The 24,704-nt window shown below is 42.1% G+C and overlaps 1 protein-coding gene and 1 pseudogene across 3 annotated transcripts; both read right to left on the bottom strand.

Annotated features, from left to right (window-relative positions):
* Positions 1-276: 276 nt before the first annotated feature.
* On the bottom strand, positions 277-18,500 carry LOC118385173 (uncharacterized). 3 transcript variants are annotated; one of them, XR_008139221.1, is made up of 5 exons: positions 17,758-17,780; positions 16,885-16,992; positions 16,558-16,745; positions 14,183-14,894; positions 277-296 (listed from the first exon to the last, which is right to left on the bottom strand). XR_008139221.1 is itself a non-coding variant. In XM_035772078.2 (4 exons), the coding sequence occupies exons 2-4, from the start codon at positions 16,979-16,981 to the stop codon at positions 14,286-14,288; spliced, it is 894 nt and encodes a 297-aa protein (XP_035627971.1). In that variant the 5' UTR covers positions 16,982-16,992; positions 18,355-18,500; the 3' UTR covers positions 14,068-14,285. The 3 variants fall into 3 exon arrangements, 2 of the variants coding, with proteins under 2 accessions (XP_035627971.1, XP_035627968.2); XM_035772078.2 differs by lacking the exons at positions 277-296; positions 17,758-17,780 and adding an exon at positions 18,355-18,500 and having other exon boundaries at positions 14,068-14,894; XM_035772075.2 differs by lacking the exon at positions 277-296 and having other exon boundaries at positions 14,068-14,894.
* A 3,214-nt stretch (positions 18,501-21,714) lies between these two features.
* On the bottom strand, positions 21,715-23,709 carry LOC118384841 (uncharacterized; annotated as a pseudogene).
* Positions 23,710-24,704: the final 995 nt, after the last annotated feature.

The following is a 24,704-nucleotide window of genomic DNA, read 5'->3' as shown; positions in this document are numbered from 1 at the left end:
CCCTAGATCCCTCTATGAATGTGAGCCCTTTCTCCCGAGCATTTTACATGAAAATAGGAATGCTTTCACAAACGTAAGGTTTTGCATAGGGCTTAGTAACAATTCCTGCCACAGATCTTCTGCAAACGTGTTTCTCATTGACAACTTATTCATGCAAATTGATCCTGTAGACAGTCTTTTCTAATATACCAATATGTTTTATACATGAAGTAACATTCCAACAGAAGAGAAACACAATATAAATGACTTTATTACATGTCAAGACAATGAGCAGAGGCCATTACCATCAAATAGACCTCAGACTATTTTAACCATATAAAAACATATTTTCAACAATCTAATTATTTAATTGACTGTGAACATTATAGCAAGATCAGCTATCAGTATGTGATTAGATGAAGCAGCAGAGCTCAGCATTTGGATGGTTGGGTGGAGACAGGGGTGTTCACCATATGGTTAGACATGTCAGGGGGCATCATGAAAGCAGGGTTATAGGCTGGTGGGTTAGAAGTTGTAATTTGTGAATGGCATGTTGGTCAGATGGATCGGTTTTGACGTAGCTCTGTTGGTTGGGGGACTGTGGGCCAGTTATGATGTAGCTCTGTTGGTTGGGGGACTGTGGGCCGGTTATGATGTAGCTCAGTTGGTTGGGGGACTGTGGGCCGGTTATGCACCAATTTGTAAGTCGCTCTGGATAAGAGCGTCTGCTAAATGACTTAAATGTAATGTAATGTAAATGTTATGACGTAGCCCTGTTGGTTGGGGGACTGTGGGCCGGTTATGACGTAGCCCTGTTGGTTGGGGGACTGTGGGCCGGTTATGATGTAGCCCTGTTGGTTGGGGGACTGCCTAAATGACTACAGACCCATAGCACTCACGCCCGTAGCCATGAAGTGCTTTGAAAGGCTGGTAATGGCTCACATCAACACCATTATCCCATAAATCCTAGACCCACTCCAATTTGCATACCGCCCAAACATATCCACAGATGATGCAATCTCTATTGCACTCCACACTGCCCTTTCCCACCTGGACAAAAGGAAGACTTATATGAGAATGCTATTCATTGACTACAGCTCAGCATTCTACACCATAGTACCCTCAAAGCTCATCACTAAGCTAAGGATCCTGGGACTAAACATCTCCCTCTGCAACTGGATCCTGGACTTCCTGATGGGTCGCCCCCAGGTAATGAGGGTAGGTAGTAATCCTCAGCACGGGGGCCCCTCAGGGGTGCGGGCTCAGGCCCCTCCTGTACTCCCTGTTTACTTATGACTGCACGGCCAGGCACGACTCCAACACCATCATTAAGTTTGCAGATGACACAACAGTGGTAGGCCTGATCACTGACAACGTTGAGACAGCCTATAGGGAGGAGGTCAGAGACCTGACCGTGTGATGCAAGGACAACAACCTTTCCCTCAACGTAATCAAGACAAAGGAGATTATTGTGGATTACAGGAAAAAGAGGACCGAGCACGCCCTCATTCTCATCGACGGGGCTGTAGTGGAGCAGGTTGAGAGCTTCAAGTTCCTTGGTGTCCACATCAACAACAAACTAACATGGTCCAAGCACACCAAGACAGTCATGAAGAGGGCACGACAAAACCTATTCCCCCTCAGGAGACTGAATGTATTTGGCATGGGTCCTCAGATCCTCAAAATGTTTTACAGCTGCACCATCGAGAGCATCCTGACGGTTTGCATCACTGCCTGGCATGGCAACTGCTCAGCCTCCGACCTCAAGGCACTACAGAGGGTAGTGCATATGGCTCACTAAATCACCAGGGCCAAGCTTCCTGCCATCCAGGACCTCTACACCAGGCGGAAGGCCCTAAAAATATCAGAGGAAGGCCCTAAGAATTGTCAAAGACTCCAGCCGCCCTAGTCATAGACTATTCTCTCTGCTACCGCATGGCAAGCGATACCGGAGCGCCAAGTCTAGGTCCGAGAGGCTTCTATACAGCTTCTACCCCCAAGCTATAAGACTCCTGAACAGCTAAACAAATGTCTATCCAGACTATTTGTATTGCCCCCCCTCTTCTGTGCTGCTGCTACTCTCTGTTATTATCTATGCATAGTCACTTTAAGTAACATTCTATCTTGTAAAAAAAACTGCATAGTTTCCTAGGAACGCGAAGCGAGGCAGCCATCTCTGTCGGCGCAGGAAGTACTTGTTTTTGTTATACTGAACAAAAATTTAAAGGCAGGATGTAAAGTTCCATGTTTCATGAGCTGAGATAAAATATCCCAGAAGTTGTCCATACGCACAAAAAGCTTATTTCTCTCAAATGTTTTACACAAATGTATTTACATCCCTGTTACTGAGCATTTCTCCTATCCCAAGATAATCCATCCACCTGACAGGTGTGGCAAATCAAGAAGCTGATTAAGGCAAAAACGAAAGGAGTGTTGATGTTTACAGTGGATGGGTGAACATATCAAGACTGTTTCAAGGACAGTTTTTTTCCATCTGCGTAACATTGCAAAAATCAGAAACTTTCTGTGCAAAAATGATGTAGAAAAATGTATCCATGCTTTTGTTACTTCTAGGTTAGACTACTGCAATGCTCTACTTTCCGGCTACCCGGATAAAGCACTAAATAAGCTTCAGTTAGTGATAAATACAGCTGCTAGAATCCTGACTAGAACCAAGAAATTGGATCATATTACTCCAGTGCTAGCCCCCCTACACTGGCTTCTTGCCAAGGCAAGTGATGATTTCAAGGTTTTACTGCTAACCTACAAAGCATTACATGGGCTTGCTCCTACCTATCTCTCTGATTTGGTCCTGCTGTACATACCTACACGTACGCTACGGTCACAAGACGCAAGCCTCCTAATTTTCCTTTGAATTTCTAAGCAAACAGCTGGAGGCAGGGCTTTCTCCTATAGAGCTCCATTTTATGGAATGGTCTGCCTACCCATGTGAGCGACGCAGACTTGGTCTCAACCTTTAAGTCTTTACTGAAGACTCATCTCTTCAGTGGGTCATATGATTGAGTGTAGTCTGGCCCAGGAGTGTGAAGGTGAACGGAAAGGCTCTGGAGCAACGAACCGTCCTTGCTGTCTCTGCTTGGCCGGTTCCCCTCTTTCCACTGGGATTCTCTGCCTCTAACCCTATTACAGGGGCTGAGTCACTGGCTTACTGGTGCTCTTTCATGCCGTCCCTAGGAGGGGTACGTCACTTGAGTGGGTTGAGTCACTGATGTGATCTTCCTGTCTGGGTTGGCGCCCCCCTTGGGTTGTGCCGTGGAGGAGATCTTTGTGGGCTATACTCGGTCTTGTCTCAGGATTTTTTGTTGGTGGTTGAAGATATCCCTCTAGTGGTGTGGGGGTTGTGCTTTGGCAAAGTGGGTGGGGTTATATCCTTCCTGTTTGGTCCTGTCCGAGGGTATCATTGGATGGGGCCACAGTGTCTCCTGACCCCTCCTGTCTCAGCCTCCAGTATTTATGCTGCAGTAATTTATGTGTCGGGGGGGCTAGGGTCAGTTTGTTATATCTGGAGTATTTCTCCTGTCTTATCCGGTGTCCTGTGTGAATTTCAGTATGCTCTCTCTAATTCTCTCTTTCTCGGAGGACCTGAGCCCTAGGACCATGCCTCAGGACTACCTGGCATGATGACTCCTTGCTGTCCCCAGTCCCCCTGGCCGTGCTGCTGCTCCAATTTCAACTGTTCTGCCTGCGGCTATGGAATCCGGACTTGTTCACTGGACGTGCTACCTGTCCCAGACCTGCTTTTTTCAACTCTCTAGAGACAGCAGGAGTGGTAGAGATACTCTTAATGACCGGCTTTGAAAAGCCAACTGACATTTACTCCTGAGGTGCTGACTTTCTGCACCCTCAACAACTACTGTGATTATTATTATTTGACCATGCTGGTCATTTATGAACATTTGATCTTGGCCATGTTCTGTTATAATCTCCACCCGGCACAGCCAGAAGAGGACTGGCCACCCCTCATAGCCTGGTTCCTCTCTAGGTTTCTTCCTAGGTTTTGGCCTTTCTAGGGAGTTTTTCCTAGCCACCGTGCTTCTGCACCTGCATATTGCTTGCTGTTTGGGGTTTTAGGCTGGGTTTCTATACAGCACTTTGAGATATCAGCTGATGAATGAAGGGCTATATAAATACATTTGATTGGATATAACATTAATGTCTAGCAACCCTCATTTCAGACAACTTCAGCATTTCACCTTATTAGCAACTTTTTAGCTACTTTGCAACTACTTAGCATGTTAGCCAATCCTTCCCTTAACACTAACCCTAACCTGAACCATTTAACCTGTTAGTCCACTAGGGGCATTATTTCATTTTTGGATAAAAACACGTGCCCGTTTTAAGCGCAATATTTTGTCACGAAAAGATGCTCGACTATGCTTGGAATTGATAGTTTTGGAAAGAAGACACTCTGACGTTTCCAGAACTGCAAAGATTTTCACTGTGAGTGCCATAGAACTAAAGCTACAGGCAAAACCAAGATGTTTGAGCGACCAGGAAATGAACAGGATTTTTGAGGGTACGTTTTCCATGATCACCTTATATGGCTGTGAATGCGACAGGAATGAACGGACACTTTCTAGCGTTTCCCCAAGGTGTCTGCAGCATTGTGACGTATTTGTAGGCATATCATTGGAAGATTGACCATAAGAGACTACATTTACCAGGGGTCCCGCACGGTGTCTGTGTGGAAATTGGTGCGCAAAAGTCACCTACCAGTATTTTTCCATCCGAATCAGAGAAGAATGCAGGCTTCTAGGACTGGCATTTCAATGAAGAGATATATGACAAAACACCTTGAGGATTGATTCAAACAACGTTTTCCATGTTTCAGTCGATATTATGGAGTTAATTCGGAAAAAAGTTTGACGTGTAGGTGACTGAATTCTCGGTTAGTTTCGGTAGCCAAATGCATAGTAACAAAACGGAACGTTGTGTCCTACACAAGATTCTTTCAGGAAAAACTGGACATCTGCTATGTAACTGAGAGTCTCCTCATTGAAACATCTGAAGTTCTTCAAAGGTAAATAATTTTATTTGATCCCTTTGCTGGTTTTTGTGAATATGTTGCGTGCTAAATGCTAACGCTAAATGCTAAGCTAGCTATCACCACTCTTAAACAAATTATTGATTTTCTCTGGTTCTAAAGCATATTTTGAAAATCTGAGACGACAGGATTGTTAAGAAAAGGATAAGCTTGAGAGCAGGCATATTTATTTCATTTCATTTGCAATTTTTAGAAATCGCTAATGTTGCGTTATGGTAATGAGCTTGAGGCTGTAGTCACGATCCCGCATGCGGGATGGGGCGGACTAACTAACCCCAAAACCTAGAGCTAGCTAACGGTAGTGTTTGCCACATAGCTAATGTTAGCCGCAATACATTGGTATTCGTAACATATAGGTTTTGGAAATTCGTAGCATATTGTACATTTAGCAGATTCTTAACATATTGTACGAATTGCAATTCGTGTCATATTTTACGAATTGCATTTCTTAATATATCATATTCATTGTAATTATTAACATATCACACGAAATGTATGATGGACATCCACAAATGACAAATTAGCACAAGCGATATGAAACGTTTACATACAGAATAATACGAAATGCTCTGCGACCACGTTGAGTTACTAAATCTTTTTAAGTTGGGCCCCCTCTGATTTATTACAGACCTATGCCTGCATTCAGTTCCAGCGCTAACTTCGTGATAACTGACAACTGAATAGAAGTTTCATTGTTTTTGTTTAGGCGATGTTGGAAGTGTGGCTGTGTTGGAGCTGTCAAATCGGTGAGCGGCTTCTCTTGTTGTCATTGACAACGAAAAGAAATAAGGACTCATATCAGCCTAATTAAGGAGTAGATTATAACACACATTCCAGTGTTTGAACTGTATTACTGTATTTGTATTATGGCAGCTTCCTGATTTGACAACTCCAAATAAAACTATGACACTGCTATGCAGTTGTTTGTGATCGCAGATTTGGGCAGAACTGATTGACTCTAGCCATTAAACTCACAAAATTCTGCCAGGAAAGTACAGCGTAACATAATTGTGGCTTACTGTTGTTTGCTCATTGTAATGCTCCGGGTGTCGTGGGTGTGGAGTCAAATGCAGGAGACAGAGTTCAATGCTGTGCGTCTTTTACTAGCACCAACGCACCACAGGGTGCTCACAAAAGTAACGTTCCCAAACACAGGGGAAAAAATACAATGGAAAAAATCACGACTAGGCACTAAACACGTACCTCTACAACAGAGCCGAAGGTTACAATGAAATAATCCCGCACAACAACCAGGCGGGCCGGCTGTCTAATAAAGACAAACTAATTAAACATGAACAGGTGCTACCACTAAACATACAAGGAGGGAGAGGAAAAACAATCAGTGGCAGCTAATAGGCCGGTGATGACGACCGCCGAGCGCCACCCGCCCGGGAAGGGGAAACACCCTCGGTCGGACTCGTGACACTCATTAACATTCCACCTTTAACCCTGTAAAGATATTACCAAATGTTATGTAAAATAACTACAACCATTTTACCCATGTCACACAATTATCTATTCTCTATTTATAGTACTTGTATTATTGAGAAATAATATTTCCATTAAGAAATATTGGCTATATACAGTGCCTTGCAAAAGTATTCACCCCCTTGGGGCTTTTCCTATTTTATAGGTATAGATCAAGGTTGGGTTATAAAAAAATATCCAAAACTTTGAACATCCCACTGAGCACAGTTAAATCCATTATTAAAAAGTGGAAAGAATATGGCACCACAACAAACCTGCCAAGAGAGGGCCGCTCACCAAAACTCACGGACCAGGCAAGGAGGGCATTAATCAGAGAGGCAACAAAGAGACCAAAGATAACCCAGAAGGAGCTACAAAGCTCCACAGCGAAGATTGGAGTATCTATCCATAGGACAACTTTGAGCCATACACTCCACAGAGCTGGGCTTTACAGAAGAGTGGACAGAAAAAAAAACATTGCTTAAAGAAAACAATAAGCAAACACATTTGGTGTTTGCCAAAAGGCATGTGGGAGACTCCCCAAACATATGGAAGAATGAACTCTGGTCAGATGAGAGTAAAATTGAGCTTTTTGGCCATCAAGGAAAACTCTATGTCTGGCACAAACCTAACACCTCTCATCACCCTGAGAACCTCATCCCCACTGTGAAGCATGGTGGTGGCAGCATCATGCCGTGGAGATGTTTTTCATCAGCAGGGACTGGGAAACTGGTCAGGATTTAAGGAATGATGGATGGTGCTAAATACAGGGAAACTCTTGAGGGAAACCTGTTTTAGTCTTCCAGAGAATTGAGACTTGCCTGGAGGTTCACCTTCAAGCAGGTCAATGACCCTAAGCATACTGCTAAAGCAACACTCGAGTGGTTTAAGGGGAAACATGTAAATGTCTTGGAATGGCCTATTCAAAGCCCAGACCTCAATCCAATTGAAAATCTGAGGTATGAATTAAAGATTGCTGTACACCAGAGGATCCCATCCAACTTGAAGGAGCTGGAGCAGTTTAGCCTTGAAGAATGGGCAAAAATCCCAGTGGCTAGATGTGCCAAGTTTATAGAGACATACCCCAAGAGACTTGTAGCTGTAATTGCTGCAAAAAGTGGCTCTACAAAGTATTGACTTTGGGGGGGTGAATAGTTATGCACGATCAAGTTCTCTGTATTTTGCATCTTCAAAGTGGTAGGCATGTTGTGTAAATAAAATTATACAAAAAAATATATTTTAATTCCAGGTTGTAAGGCGACAAAATAGGAAAAATGCCAAGGGGGTGAATACTTTCGCATGCCACTGTAGATCCATACCTGATCTCTTTGTATTATTTTTGTATTTTATTTAACCAGGTAAGAACAAATTCTTATTTTACAATGACGGCCTACCCCGACCAAACCCTCCCCTAACCCGAACGAGGCTGGGCCAATTGTGCGCCGCCCTATAGGACTCCCTATCACGGCCAGTTGTGATACAGCCTGGGATCGAACCAGGGTCTGTAGTGACACCTCTAGCACTGATATGCCTTAGACCACATTTTACCTGTCCCCCCTTTTCGAATTCTGAGAGTGATTGACAGAAGGGGACTTGGACTTAATCCTGAAGCACAATAAATATGTCTGGAATATCTGCAGGCATGCAGGCTACTTAAAGTGAAACTGACAGCATTTTAGCAACATTAACTCTTATTAAAATCAGTTCATATACACCCCCAGGAAGAATATGACACGTTTTTTAAAAACATTTTCTGACAAGCAGCACTTACATATGGTAATTTTCATAGAATGTTTGGGAATGACAGTAATATTAATAATTATAGTAAGGCATTAGTGAAAATTCTATAGAAATATAGAGTGGGAAGGAAGCCGTGCATTTAGGCAATTAATAGACACTGCAGTAAATCAAATCTCTGTCTTGTCCAGGATTGGAGTCTACGCAGACCAGTGCGCCATAGCCAATCAGAGCTAAAATAGGCATATATGCAAATAAACCATTTTCCACAACTGCCTGCCATCGTTCAGTTTGAACTGGACTGTGTGTTTACAGGCAGTATCAACAGCATGAATTTAGATCATCAGAAAATACATGAATGGATTTCTGCAAATATGTGACAGACTGGCTCAATTAGGTCTTGTGCAGCAAAATTTGAAATTGTGTTTTTTACATTGGATAAAAAAAGAGACTCAGCTAGAAAAATTGTATATTATACACTACACTTGAGGACCAATGGGAAATTAATTCTACTTTGAAAGTTGATCAACTTCTAACCCCACTTTTGAGAAAACGGCCCTTGAATGTTTTGGTACACCTATGGGAGAGCTCCTGTTTGTCTTCACCCATTCAGCATGGTTCACACCCTCTTAAACCAGCCTCACCCATCTCTACAGAGATTCACATGTGACACCATGTGCTAAACAGTGAGTACCGTCGTGTACTAAACATCCAAAGATTTTAAGAGTAAAGGGTCATTTATACTACGTCTATCAACATGTCTGTATACAGTTGTCTAAGTGACATCATGAACATTCTATTGTCGTCCCGTCACACCAGCCTTTGCTTTGGCTCTCCCTTCTGTCCAGCTCAGGCATTCGGCGTCGCTGGCCTTCTAGCTGCTGCCGAACCTACAGCTGGCAAATGCCCTTCACTCATCAACCCCGGACTTGTCTCGTCATCATTACGCACACCTGGTTCCAATCCCCACTCTATATACTGTATACTCCCTCTGCCATTTGTCTTTGTCGGTCATTGTAAAATGTTACTTGTTTTCCTGAGAGGAATCTCTCCTACTATTTCCTGAGAACTTTATATTTTGCACTTTGGGATCGCCCTGTGCCTTTTTGTTTATGAAGATATATTTTGAGCACAACAGCGTTTGATTTCCCATGGTTCTTAAATAAATTCAGTAGCTCTAAACCTGCAACTGCCTCCTGCCTACTCCTCTCTAAACCAGTGACACGTCCGACATAAACTTGCTATGAAAAGTGATATACACAAAAACATGCATTACACCAGCAATCTGGTGGTCCAAAATAACTGGTGTATTACAACACCAGTAAACCCATCTGTTTAGAATGTCATTGCAGCAAACCAGTCAACTAAAAGCAAATTCTAAACAATGTTTTGGTTCGTTTCTAGCTTGTTAGCTAGCAACTTTACGTTAGCTTACTAACCCGTTCAAATAATGACCATACCATATAGCAGACAACATCTTAACTTTAACTAATTGGTATTCATTATTACAGCAAAATAAACTCACAACAAGATCATTATTTACAAGTTAATGGTAAGCTAATTACAGAAAATAGCTTATGGTTGTGAGTTTGACAAAATAAAAGCAGGGCATTCTACCGGAGAACTTTAGAACTTGGACACTGTCTCGTTGGTCTAAAGTTATATCCTAATTTGACTTTGGTGCAGGTCATGTGATTCTTCACATTACTGTCTCTGGTAAACACACACTATATCAAATCAAATCAACATGTATTTGTCACATGCACAGGATACAGAAGGTGTAAACGGTACAGTGAAATGGTTACTTGCATAGCGGAGTCTTTTGTTTCGATATATAGCTAGCTAGCTAAACAATGAACCATAATCCCAACTTGTAACGTTACCACCCTGCATGAGTCTACAGGTAACTAAAGCTAACCACCAACTAGGTTCAATGTTAGCTAGCTAGCTAACATTAGGCTATAACTAGCAATGCAAAAAGCTCTGAGATACAAATAATATTACTACACAGATCATACACGTAACGTTAGCTAACGAGCTCGTCAGTCAGCTAACGTTAGCTAGCTAGCTAACAGTACACTTTAACTTGCAATAAAAACAACTTTCTGGCCGAATTAGAAACATATAATGTCTGAAAATATAGCTAGCTAGACTCTCTTACCCATGTATATGTATGAATGCTTCTTCCTCTCTGTCATGGATACCATGTTTTCCCTTAGTTTGAAGATGTAATTCTGTGATCTCTTTTCGACTCCCTCCGCATTTGCAGTCAAACACTGCGCTGTAAACAGGACACATGAAAGCAGTGCAATTGAAATTCAATTCACCGATGCAAGCGCATCAGGCTGTAATTTCATATAGTAGATGACTAAACTATTGACTCATTTATATTCGCTTGTGGGTCCTATTCGGCCCGCGGGCCTTGTGTTTGACACGTGTGCTATACTGTTATCCACATTATGACCAACTTGTGATCATTACCCTTGCTATGTATTGGCATACCCATCCTTAGTTACAGTCGTCCGTTTTAGTTAAAAATATTTTGTCTTTGAAACTGAAACAGTACATCCCAAATGGCTGGATGCAGCAAACAAGGTACCAGGCCAGCTGTTAATTAACAATCCTAAAATGGCACACCCTGATCTGTTTCACCTGTCTCGTGCTTGTCTCTACCCCCCCCACACACCAGGTGTCTCCCATTTGTCTCCATTATCTCCTCTGTATTTATACCAGTTTGTCTGTTGCCAGTCTGTCTTGTCCCTTCAGGTCCTACCAGCGTGTTTTTCCCATTTTTGTGTTTCTATAGTTGCTGTTTTTTTGTCCTCACGGTTTTGACCATTCTGCATGCCCTGACCCTGAGCCTGCCTGCCGTTCTGTACCTGTTTAACGCTACCTTGGTTTTCGGACTATTCTGCCTGCCCTGACCCTGAGCCTGCCTGCCCTTCTGTACCATAATGACAGTGCCCTGGATTACTGACCTCTCCCTGCCCTTGAGTTGTCAGTTGCCTGCCCCCTGTTTTGTAATAAACATCTGTGATTTGAACTGTCTGCATCTGGATCTCATCCTAAGTCCTGATATACGTACCTAGGTGTCTGGCTAGACTGCAAATTCTCCTTCCAGACTCATATCAAACATCTCCAATCGAAAATCAAATCAAGAGTCGGCTTTCTATTCCGCAACAAAGCCTCCTTCACTCACGCCGTCAAGCTTACCCTAGTAAAACTGACTATTCTACCGATCCTCGACTTCGGCGATGTCATCTACAAAATGGCTTCCAACACTCTACTCAGCAAACTGGATGCAGTTTATCACAGTGCCATCCGTTTTGTCACTAAAGCACCTTATACCACCCACCACTGCGACTTGTATGCTCTAGTCGGCTGGCCCTCGCTACATATTCGTCGCCAGACCCACTGGCTCCAGGTCATCTACATGTCCATGCTAGGTAAAGCTCCGCCTTATCTCAGTTCACTGGTCACGATGGCAACACCCATCCATAGCACGCGCTCCAGCAGGTGTATCTCACTGATCATCCCTAAAGCCAACACCTCATTTGGCCGCCTTTCGTTCCAGTACTCTGCTGCCTGTGACTGGAACGAATTGCAAAAATCGCTGAAGTTGGAGACTTTTATCTCCCTCACCAACTTCAAACATCAGCTATCTGAGCAGCTAACCGATCGCTGCAGCTGTACATAGTCTATTAGTAAATAGCCCACCCATTTTCACCTACCTCATCCCCATACTGTTTTTATTTATTTACTTTTCTGCTCTTTTGCACACCAATATCTCTACCTGTACATGACCATCTGATCATTTATCACTCCAGTGTTAATCTGCAAAATTGTAATTATTCGCCTACCTCCTCATGCATTTTGCACACATTGTATATAGACTCCTCTTTTTTCTACTGTGTTATTGACTTGTTAATTGTTTACTCCATGTGTAACTCTGTGTTGTCTGTTCACACTGCTATGCTTTATCTTGGCCAGGTCGCAGTTGCAAATGAGAACTTGTTCTCAACTAGTCTACCTGGTTAAATAAAGGTGAAATAAAAATAAAATAAAAAATACCAGCAATATATTTTGTACGACCAAGAAATGTATTGCTAAATGATATTAATCAGGGGCCTCCCGGGTGGCGCAGTGGTCTAAGGCACTGCATCGCAGTGCTATTTGTGCCACGGAAGACCCTGGGTTCGAGCCCAGGCTCTGTTGTAGCGTTAAGACAAGATAGTAACTACCAAAAAAAACATTTGGATACTACTACTATTAATCTATGTATTCTACCAACAATGTACACATATTTAAAACCTTATAAAATTGGTTTTGATGCAAAAACTGGAAATGTTATATTTTCCACAGATACTATGATTGTCTGTTTGTTTAATATTTGCAACGTAGTTAAAGTGCTGTCAATCCCACTTTCATAGAGGCACACCAAACCTGCAAAACCTGAATGCTGAGGGTTTTTTTCCGGGATAGAGAAAGCAATCTGGTGGCAAAAAGGGGGCGGTGTGAAAAGGAGCAACAATGGGAGGAGGAGCCAGACAAAGGTGGGCAGGAGCTCTCTGCACAAGCTCAGACATTTCTCACCTCCACACAAGCAAGAGCATTGTCATGGGAAACGGAAATGGAAATCATCTACACAAATAGAATCCATTTTTATAAGAGCAACAAACAAAAAATGATGAATATAAGAAATGCATGTAATGCATAGAGTTTAGATTCAAATACAGTACCATGACAGTATGGTAGATTCAAAATATACATTTGAAAGGTTGGAATGAGTTGTAATCAAACTTTAAACTTTTTATATATTTCCCACAAATGAGAATATACTTTCTGTATTTACAATTTTATGATTTGATTTTTCTTGCTGAGCTGTGTAATAGTATAATACTATCTAGCTTCTACTTTGATCTGTCTGATTTGTACTCTTATTTTAAAGAGGGCATGAGATGCAGAGTAAAATGAATGTCAGACAGATTTTATCATATAAATTATATTGGATTAAAAATATGAGAACTTGTCTTCTCTGAGTTTGTAATGGCTAATATTCATTCCTCTCCGGCCTCAAAGTATGTAATTTGTATAGTCTATCAAAATGTACATTATCAGACTACATATATAAATAGCCTGATACTGACTTGCATATTGCTATGAGTTGACTAGCAAGAAGAGTGTCGTTAACATACATTTTGGGGGCTGGGCAGGCCTACAAACTGAAGAGTTGAGCCATCCAGAATAGACTGAATATTATATTTGATTAACAGAGTATAAAAATCAGCGATTTTGTATCTTGATGAAGGGTGATACAAGGTATTATGGTCGTTCTCTCTCTCACTAACTCCCTCTCTCGTCTGATACCTCCTCTTATAGACAAAGTCTTCTGGTCAAAGAGCCACTTCATTCCAAACTGAGTAAGAAAAAAGTGGTATCCACATAAATACAACATCACATAATGGAGATCGGGAGGAAATACACTAACATGTCAGAAAGTAATCCTAGTGTGTTCCACAGCTCTGGTGGGAGAGCAAATGGAGGAGAATGAGTTTGAGTTTCCACAGCTATTGTTCTCCATTTAGAACTATGGTCTAATAATCCCTCATTGGGAAATAACCACTATAAACTGGCAAAACCCTAGATCCCTCTCCGAGTGTGTGAGCAATTCCTCGCCAGCTAATTAGATGAAAATAGTTTCACCAATGTGAGATTTTGCAAAGTACTTAACAATTCCTGCCTCTAAATGTTCATGTAAACATATTTCTCACTGTTTCTCATTGACAACTTTTTCATGCAAATTGATCCTGTAGACAGTCTTTTCTAATATGTTTTATTATATATGAAGTAACATTCCAATAGAAGAGAAACACAATATACATGACTTTATTACATGTCAAGACAATGAGCAGAGGTCATTACCATCAAATAGACCTCAGACTATTAACCATATAAAAACATATTTTCATAAATCAAATGAATTCACTGACTGAACATTACAGCAATGTCAGAAAGTGATTAGATGAAGCAGCAGAGCTCAGCATTTGGATGGTTGGGTGGAGACCGTGGTGTTCACCATATGGTTAGACATGTCAGGGGGCATCATGAAAGCAGGGTTATAGGCATTAGGAACAGAAGCCATCATTTGAGAAGGGCCTGCCATGGCCTGCTGGTCAGATGCCATCTTAATTTGAGCCCCTCCGGCAATGCCAGGGGGGCCTGCCATCATATCAGGGTGCTTCTCAACCATGCTGGAGGACTGTGGGCTGGTCATGATGTAGCCCTGTTGGTTTGGGGACTGTGAGCTGGTCATGATGTAGCCCTGTTGGTTTGGGGACTGTGAGCTGGTCATGATGTAGCCCTGTTGGTTTGGGGACTGTGGGCTGGTCATGATGTAGCCCTGTTGGTTGGTCATGATGTAGCCCTGTTGGTTGGGGGACTGTGGGCTGGTCATGGTGTAGCTCTGTTGATTGGTTGTGTAGGACACGTTTGAGTTGGTCATGGTTGGAGGCTGCACTTGGATGGCCACAGGCTGGGTGGTTGTGAAAGTGCAGCTCTTCTTGTGGTCTTTGATCTCCCTGGCCATCTGACACCATGAGCACCAGACACAGAAGCAGGACGCCATGATATCCTCACAAAGGCTTTGCTATGGACCCACACAGACACGTGTTTAACACTATTACACACGCAAGTTAACAGAACACATAATACCCCTATCGCAACATACACTACCGTTTGGCATCACTTAGAAATGTCTTTGTTTTTGAATGAAAGGGCAATTTTTTGGTCTATTAAAATAACGAATTGATCAGAAATACAACATAGTATTATGATAATTGTAGCTGGAAACATCAGATTTTTAATGGAATATCGACATAGGCGTACAGAGGCCCATTATCAGCAACCATCACTCCTGTGTTCCAATGGCACATGGTCTTAGCTAATCCAAGTTTTTCAATTTACAAGGCGAATTGATCAGAAATCTATTTTGCAATTATGTTAGCACAGCTGAAACCTGTTCTGATTAAAGAAGCAATAAAACGGGCCTTCTTTAGACTAGTTGAGTAACTGTAGAATTAGAATTTGTGTGTTCGATTACAGGCTCAAAATGGCCAGAAACAAATAACTTTCTTCTGAAACTCGTCAGTCTATTCTTGTTTTGAGAAATGAAGGCTATTGCATGCGAGAAATTGCCAAGAAACTGAAGATCTCGTACAACACTGTGTACTACTCCCTTCACAGAACAGTGCAAAAGAGGAGTGGGAGGCCCCGGTGCACAACTGAGCAAGAGGACAACTACATTAGGGTGTATAGTTTCAGAAACAGACACCTCACAAGTCCTCAACTGGCTGCTTCATTAAATAGCACTTGCAAAACACCAGTCTCAACGTCAACAGTGAAGAGGCGATTCCGGGATGCTGGCCGTCTAGGCAGAGTTCCTCTGTCCGTTGTCTGTGCTCTTTTGCCCATTTTCATCTTTTCTTTTTATTGGCCAGTCTGAGATATGTCTTTTTCTTTGCAACTCTGCCTAGAAGGCCAGCATCTCGGAGTCACCTCTTCACTGTTGACGTTGAGACTGGTATTTTGTGGGTACTATTTAATGAAGCTGCCAGTTGAGGACTTGTAAGGCGTCTGTTTCTCATACTAGACACTGATGTACTTGTCCTCTTGCTCAGTTGTTCACCGGGGCCTCCCACTCCTCTTTCTATTCTGGTTAGAGACAGTTTGCACTGTTCTGTGAAGGGAGTAGCACCCACCGTTGTATGAGATCTTCAGTTTCTTGGCAATTTCGCTCATGGAAGATCGTTCATTTCTCAGAACAAGAATAGAGTAGTTTCTGGTCATTTTGAGCCTGTAATCGTAACCAAATGCTAACGTTCCAGATACTCAACTAGTCTAAAGAAGGACAGTTTTCTTGCTTCTTTAATCAGAACAGTTTTCAGCTGTGCTAACAATTGCAAAAGGGGTTTCTAATGATAAATTAGCCTTTTAAAATGATAAACTTGGATTAGCTAACACAACGTGCCGTTGGAACACAGGAGCGATGGTTGCTGATAATGGGCCTCTGTACACCTACGTAGATATTACATAAAAAATCTGCTGTTTCCAGCTACAATAGTCACTTATAACATTAACAATGTCTACACAGTATTTCTGATCAATTTTATATTATTTTAATGGACAGAAATCTGCTTTTCTTTCAAAAACAAGGATATTTTTAAGTGACCCCAAACATTTGAACGGTAGTTGTATGTATCTGCAAACACAACAACATTTATGCAATGTTTGTATGTAATGGGAACCATCACCTGAATGCCATATTTGTGGCGTACAGCAACCCGCATGGACAGACTTGCGGGTGGCACAATGATGGGCACCCCAAAGGCAACCATGCAAGCAGGGCCAATGATGTCCACTAATGGCAGACAGGTACTCTCTCCAAACTCTCCCGTGGTGGAGCAGGCTAAGCAAGGACAGCACCAGAAACCATAACAACCTGCACACACACACAGACATAATATTTTATCAACAGAAAGAGCAACAACAATACAACTCTTAAAGGTGGTGGCGATATTTTAAGACAGAATACCCTGAGTTTAGGGGTGGATGGGATAAGATGTCCCATGGATACTCACAGGAATTCATGTCTTGACAGCAGTCAAAAAGGCCAGTGTTCCAGGCCTTCATAGCAGGTGCTGCCACCTGTTGGTGGACTATGATGTTTGCTGCCATGGTGATCAGACCTGTCTCCAGACATAATGAGAAGGAAGGTGTAGCACTCACAGTAGTAGTTTATTTGTGTGTGGGGGGAATGCCTCAGCAGTATGATTCTAAGATATAGCTGAACAACATACTTGGCATCAAGCTTATGCCTAGAATTTTTGGCTACACTGTAAAAGCAAATAGTTTTTGACTTCACCCAACTTGAGGCAAAATGTTGCATCCAATATGCATTTTGAGTTTACCAAAAAACAGAGTCAATGAGACAAGTTGGGAAACATCAAGTGATATCGACAGACAGCTTTTGTTAAATTAGTGGAAATTAGGGTTGTACGTTAACTGTTTCTAGTTTCAATCATGAAACAATTATTGGACTAGATAGTGGTTTCTTTCAAATCTATCTTGACTAACCAAAGACCAGATAAACAATCTTACTAATGATGAAAACAAATCCAAGTTTGTCTATATGCATGATATTTTAACCTCTGAAAATATGTTAATTGTAAACATGTAGTTGACAAGTACATTTAATAAAATGAAGTACTTGCTGAAAGGCACACTGGGAAATATGTTAATGAGAACAAATTTATCTTAAGCCAACATGGTATTTTATGTTGTGTGTCTCAGGAAACTAAACGTGTTATGTGATCAAATCAACCATTTGTGTTGCAAAGGCAAACTTTAATATGTAATAAGTTCACACAAATCAAAAAGGCTGTGGTTCTAGTAATTAAAACATTTTTAGTTGGGCCACCTCTGATTTATTTACATTTTTACAGAGTACAGACCTATATTAAAATCAGTTCCAGCGCTAACCAATGATAACCGACAACTGCAACGCAGTTTCATTGTTTAGGCGATGTTGGAGGTGAGCTGCCACCCCCGTCCTTAAATCCCACCCACGTTTGAAGTTCAGAACGAGAAATTGTAGGCTATATTGACACAATGACACTAATACTGAAAATCATTTGAAATAATAAGGATTCATATCAGGCTAATCGAGGTGTAGATTACAACACTCAAGGTTTCTTGCTGATTTGGCAGCTCCAACGTAGTTACACCTCCGACATTGGCTAAATAAAACAATGAAATTGTACGGCAGTTATTGATTATCGTTGGTTGAGACAGAAAGATTTAATCTAGCCATTAAATTCATCAAAATCATGCCACGAATGTACAGCATGACACAGTAGTGATTTACTGAATGTTCCTCATTCACATTCTGACTAACCCTGTAAAGATATTATTGACTGTTCTGTAAAATGACTACACCCTTTTTTATACTAATTTCACACTATTTTCTATTATTATCAACATCTATTACTTAAAGTTCTCAGAGAAAGACATTTTCATTAATAAAAACAGATGTATATAGCCTTTCTTACCTTGCCACTCTTCTCAAATGCTTTGAGAGAATGACAGGAGGTGACGTGGACATAATCATGAAGCACAATAAACATGTCTGGAATGTCTGCAGGTATGCAGGTTACTTAAAGTGAAACAGACAGTGTTTTAGCAACAGTAACTCTTGTTAAAATATGTTCATATACACCCCCAGTGTAACGGCAGATTTGACGAAGAGGAGTAAGGATCGGACCAAGATGCAGCGTGGTAAGTGTCCATAACTTTATTCCAAGAAAGCACTGAATACAAAAATAACAAAATAAACGTGAAGAAACTAAACAGTACCGTGTGGTGACAAACCCTGACACGGAAACAAACACCCACAAACCAACAGTGAAACCCAGGCTACCTAAGTATGATTCTCAATCAGAGACAACTAACGACACCTGCCTCTGATTGAGAACCATACTAGGCCGAAACAGAAACCAAACATAGAAAAACAAACATAGACTGCCCACCCCAACTCACGCCCTGACCATACTAAATAAAGACAAAACAAAGGAAATAAAGGTCAGAACGTGACAACCAGGAAGAATATGACACTTTTTTTTGACACTTGGGAATAGTCATTTTCAGGTTTTCATAAATTCATAGAATGTTTGAAATGACAAATATGTCATGACTGTCCTGTGAGGATCACAATGGGTCAGATCAGCTTGGCAATGGTTGACAATACCCAGACCTTCTCTCACCCACAGAAGAGGGGAGGAGGGACCTGGGACGGTTAAACAGTTCACACCCTGTTGTAAATTACAGGAGAAGGGGGCTCTTTCTCCCCCTCCAATAAAATCCACAAAGGAATGTGCTTTGTTAACAGACTTTTTGCTGCTGAGACTCTAACACATTCAAAAAGCGAAAACTGGAACAATATTTCTAACATAAGAACGTGGGGAATGGTCGGAGATGATCTATAGAAAATGAATGTCAAACAGGTTTGAATTATGTGATGTCATTTAAAAGGTTGTAGAGGAAATACTGGAACTTGAAAAGTATTTCCACTACAGGTATGAAGTATCCATCCTTAACGTTGTATATTAAATATTAAAAAATGATAGAAGTATTTTTGTTAAGATATGAATGTGGTTTTATGAGGTATAAGATAATCTACAGTTGAAGTAGGAAGTTTACATACAGTTAGGTTGGAGTAATCAAAACTTGTTTTTCAACCACTCCACAATACTTTTGTTAACAAACTTTAGTTTTGTGGTTAGAACATCTACTTTGTGCATGGCACAAGTAATTTTTCCAACAGTTGTTTTCATAGGGATGTCAGCTGTAGTAGGCCACCTGTAGGTTATCAGCTATCCTGCATGTCTGGATGCCAGATTAAAGTAATTCCCAATGAAGAAAATCATAACTGTAATATTACATTTGGGAAGACATTATTGCATGTTTTGTCATAACGCCAGCATAAAGTTGTCATAAACATAAGGGTTTTGTGTCGATGTACGTCACCTCTCCAATAAGTATTTGACAATGCATGATGTTTTATCATCATTTAAATGATCCAACAGGAAACACAGGAAGGATCAGTTTTATCAAGGCCAACACAAGGAACCAAGGCCAAGACGACATCTTCAATTTCTATTTAATCTTTTCATGGCATGAACATAGTATGCAAATGAGAGAGTTGAGTAACAGTTACAAACATAATGACATAGCCATTCAAAGTGAATGCTAACTCCATGGCAATGAAGAGAAATTGTAAACCATGGTCAGGTTGAGGTAATGCGCTAAGAAGATACCAGCAGGCACGCCGGGGTCCATGAGCATGAAATTCAAACTTGTATGTTGCAGGTGGCGCTCTCAGAATGGACACCAATCATGAAATCTTCCTCTCCACTCTTTCAGGGCTGTGTGTCTCAGACTCTGCAGGTAACTCCTACCAGGCGATGTGGAGAGGATCTGTGTCTGCACCACGTACTCTCACTACTGGTGTCCCCCAGAGCTCGGTTCTTCGCTCTCTTCTCTCTATACACCAAGTCACTCAGCTCCGTCATATCCTCATATGGTCTCCTATCATTGCTATGTGGACGCCATTCACTACCCCCCTCCTTCTGACACCCAGGTGGCAACAGGCGTCTCTGTGTGCCTGGCAGATATCTCTGCTTGGATGTCTGCCCACTACCTCAAGCTCAACCTCGACAAGACGGAACTGCTCTTCCTCCCAGGGAATGCCTGGCCACTCAAAAACATCTCCATCATGGTTGACAATTCCACAATGTTGCCCTCCAAAGAACCTTGGCGTGACCCTGGACAACACACCCTGTCGTTCTCTGCAAACATCAAAGCAGTGACACTGTCCTGCAGGTTCATGCTCTACAACATCTGTAGAGTAAGACCCTAAAAAGTGGCGCAGTTCCTAATCCAGGCTCTTATCTTCTCCCGTCTGGACTACTGCTACTTGGCATTGGCTGGCTTCCTCTCTTGTTCCATCAAACCCCTGCAACTTATGCTGCAGCCTGCCTAGTTTTCAACCTTCCCATGTTCTCCCATGTCACCCCACTTCTCTGCCCACTCCACTGACTTCCATTTGAAGCATACATCCACTACAATACCATGGTGCTTGCCTACAGAAGAGCAAGACTATTTGCCCCTCCGTTCTACTACCTCAGGTCTCTTGGCCCTCTTGGCAGCTTGCGCTCAGCCCAGTCCAAGCACTTCTCTGTCCTGACACCCCAATGGTGGAACCAGCTTCCCCCTGAAGCTAGTACATATTCCCTGCCCACCTCCCCCGAAAGCACTTGAAACCTTGCGTCTTCAAAGAGTATCTTTAAATAATTTCCCCTCATAAATCCCCCTCACCCTGACCAAATTCCCCCCTTTCTACCTCTGACTTTGCCGATAAGTATTTTATTTAGGAAAATTGTACTTACTATACCTGTGATATGTGGTTGTCCCACCTAGCTATGTTAAGATGAATGCTCTAACTGTAAGTCACTCTGGATCAGAGCGTCTGCTAAATTACTCAAATGTTCTCCATTTAGAACTACAGTCTAATCCCTCATTGGGAAATAGCCCCTATAAACTGGCGAAACCCTAGATCCCTCTCTGAATGTGAGCCCTTTCTCCCCAGCTAATTTGATTTAAAAGGACACTTTCACAAATGCAAGGTTTTGCAAAGTACTTAACAATTCCTGCTTCAATGTTTACGTAAACGTATTTGTCATTCTTACTCAATGACAAATATTAATGTAAATTCTAATAGACCAAGATGTTTGGTTAACATTATAAAATAAGTAACAGTCCAATAGAAGAGAAACACAATATGAATTACTTTATTACCATCGAATAAACCTCAGACTATAAACCATATAAAAACACATTTTCATCAATCTAATTCATTTTTTGTCAAATGCCATCTTCATATGACCCCCTCTGGCCATCTCAGGGGGCCCTGCCATCATCCCGGGGGGCATCTCAGCCATGTTGGAGGACTGTGGGCTGTTCATGACTTAGCTCTGTTGGTTGGAGGACTGGTGGGCCGGTCATTAATCAATCAATCAGATTTATTTAGAAAGCCCAGTTCAGCACCTCAGGAGTAAATGTCAGTTTGCTTTTCATAGTCGATCATTCAGAGAGAGAGTCAAAAACGGCAGGTCCGGGTCAAGGTAGCACGTCTGGTGAACAGGTCAGGGTTCGATAGCCGCAGGCAGAACAGTTGAAACTGGAGCAGCAGCACGACCAGGTGGACTGGGGACAGTAATGAGTCATCAGACCAGGTAGTCCTGAGGCATGGTCCTAGGGCTCAGGTCATCCGAGGGAGACAGAGAGAATTAGAGGGATCATACTTAAAATCACACAGGACACTGGATAAGACAGAAGAAACACTCCAGATATAATAGACTGACCCTAGCCCCCTGACACATAAACTAGGGCAGGATAAATACTGGAGGCTGAGACGGGGGTCGGGAGACATGACCAACCAGGCAAGATATAACCCGACCCACTTTACCAAAGCACAGCCCCCACACCACTAGAGGGATATTTTCAACTACCCTGAAACAAGGCCGAGTATAGCCCACAAAGATCTCCCCCACGGCACGAACCCGAGGGGGGCGCCAACCCTGACAGGAAGATCACATCAGTGACTCAGCCTCTGTAATAGGGTTAGAGGCAGAGAATCCCAGTGGAGAGATGGGAACCAGCCAAGCAGAGACAGCAAGGGCGGTTCGCTGCTCCAGTGCCTTTCCGTTCAACTTCACACCCCTGGGCCAGACTACACTCAATCATAGGACCTACTGAAGAGATGATGATGTAGCTCTGTTGGTTGGGGGACTGTAGGCCGGTTATGACATAGCTCGGTTGGTTGGGGAACTGTAGGCCGGTCATGATGTAGCTCTGTTGGTTGGGGGACTGGTGGATCGGTTATGACATAGCTCTGTTGGTTGGGGGACTGGTGGATCGGTTATGACGTAGCTCTGTTGGTTTGGGGACTGTAGGCCGGTCATGACGTAGCTCTGTTGGTTGGGGGACTGGTGGATCGGTTATGACGTAGCTCTGTTGGTTGGGGGACTGTGGATCAGTTATGACATAGCTCTGTTGATTGGTTGTGTAGGACACGTTTGAGTTGGTCATGGTTGGAGGCTGCAGATGGATGGCCATAGGCTGGGTGGTTGTGAAAGTGCAGCCCTTCTTGTGCTTGTTGATCTCCCTGGCCATCTGACACCACGAGCAACAGGCACAGAAGCAGGACACCAAGATGTCCTCAAAGAGGCTTCCCTGTGGACCTACACAGACACACTTGTTTAACACTATCACACACACGTAAACAGAACACACATAATACTCCTAACACAAAATGTGTATCTGCAAGAACAACTTTCATGTAATGTCTAATTGTAATGGGAAACATTACACCTGAATGCCATATTTGTGATGTACAGCAACCCGCACGGACAGACTTGCGGGTGAAACAATGATGGGCACCCCAAAGGCAAGCATGCAAGCAAGGCCCATGAAGTCCATTAAGGGCAGATAGGTACTCTCTCCAAACACTCCCGTGGTGGAGCAGGCAAAGCAAGGACAGCACCAGAATTCATAGCAACCTGCACACAGAAACACCTCATCAACAGAGAGAGCAACAACAAGACAACTCTTATAAGTGGTGCCGATATTTTAAGACAGAATACCTTGAGCTTAGGAGCAGATGGGATATGATGTCCCATGGATACTCACAGGAATTCAAATCCTGAAAGGAGTCAGTGGCCAGTGTTCAAATCAAATGTTATTTGTCACATGCAACAAATACAACCGGTGTAGACCTTATAGTGACATGCTTACATAGAAGGTGCTGCCACCTGTTGGTGGACTATGATGTTTGCTGCCATGGTGATCAGACCTGTCTCCAGACATAATGAGAAGGAAGATGTAGCACTCACAATAGTAGTTTATTTGTGTGTGGGGGGGAATGCCTCAGCAGTATGATTCTAAGATCTAGCTGGACAGCAAGCTAATTGTTGGTTAAACTGTAAAAACATTCAGGGTGGCCTAACAAAAAAATATTCCACAACTTTTTTTTACTTCACCCAAGTTTTTGAGCAAAGTGTTGCATGCAATTCACATTTTGAGTTGACCAAAACCTTCTTCTGAGTCAGACAAGTTGTGAAATAGCAAGTGATATTGACAATGACTGTTGCTAAAATGTTGTAAATTAGGGTTGTACTTAGATTCCACGTTGACTCTTTCTTGTTTCAGCCATGATCCAATTATTGGACCAGATAGTGAGATGTTTCAATTCTATCTTGACTAACCAGGACCAGATAAACAGGAACAACAATCTCACTAATTATGAAAATATAGCCAGATGTTTTGCTGTATCTGGTTAAATGCATCAAATGTATGTTTGAATTGTAAACAAGTCCTTGACAAGTACATGTAATAAAATGAGGTACTTCTTTACAGGCATACTGGGAAATATGTATCTTAAGCCAACACAGTATTTTAAGTTGCAGGTCTCAGGAAACTGAACTTGTGTGATCAACGAAACCATTTCGTCTTGTAAAAGCAAACTTTAATATTGAATAAGTTCGCACAAATCAAAAAGGCTCTGGAACTAGTTACTCAGACTTGTCTCATAGACCAGATGTAAATAGTTAATATAAATCTGGGTCACTCAAATTAGTATGATATGTTCAATTTGGTATTGTTACATACACTGAACAAAAATGTAAATCCAACCATTTCAATGATTTTACAGAGTTAATTGAGAAATCAGTCAATTGAAATACTTTAATTAGGCCCTAATCTTTGGGTTTCACATGACTGGGACTACTATTTGTTGGTCACAAGTGTATTGCCCTGGATCAGAAAACCAGTATGTATCTGGTGT

The sequence above is a fragment of the Oncorhynchus keta genome, chromosome 6 (assembly GCF_023373465.1).
Source record: "Oncorhynchus keta strain PuntledgeMale-10-30-2019 chromosome 6, Oket_V2, whole genome shotgun sequence".
NCBI lineage: Eukaryota > Metazoa > Chordata > Actinopteri > Salmoniformes > Salmonidae > Oncorhynchus > Oncorhynchus keta.
The sequence above is the reverse complement of the archived record's forward strand: the minus strand, read 5'-3'. Positions and strand labels throughout refer to the sequence as shown.

Bases quoted from the DNA above. Each gene is read 5' to 3' on its own strand.
- LOC118385173 (XM_035772078.2), bottom strand. From the start codon at position 16,981: ATGGCAGCAAACATCATAGTCCACCAACAGGTGGCAGCACCTGCTATG. The intron at 16,746-16,884 runs GTGAGTATCCAT...GTGTGTGTGCAG, and splicing joins CTGTCAAGACATGAATTCCT to GTTGTTATGGTTTCTGGTGC. The intron at 14,895-16,557 runs GTGATGGTTCCC...GTGGGTCCATAG, and splicing joins GCCACAAATATGGCATTCAG to CAAAGCCTTTGTGAGGATAT.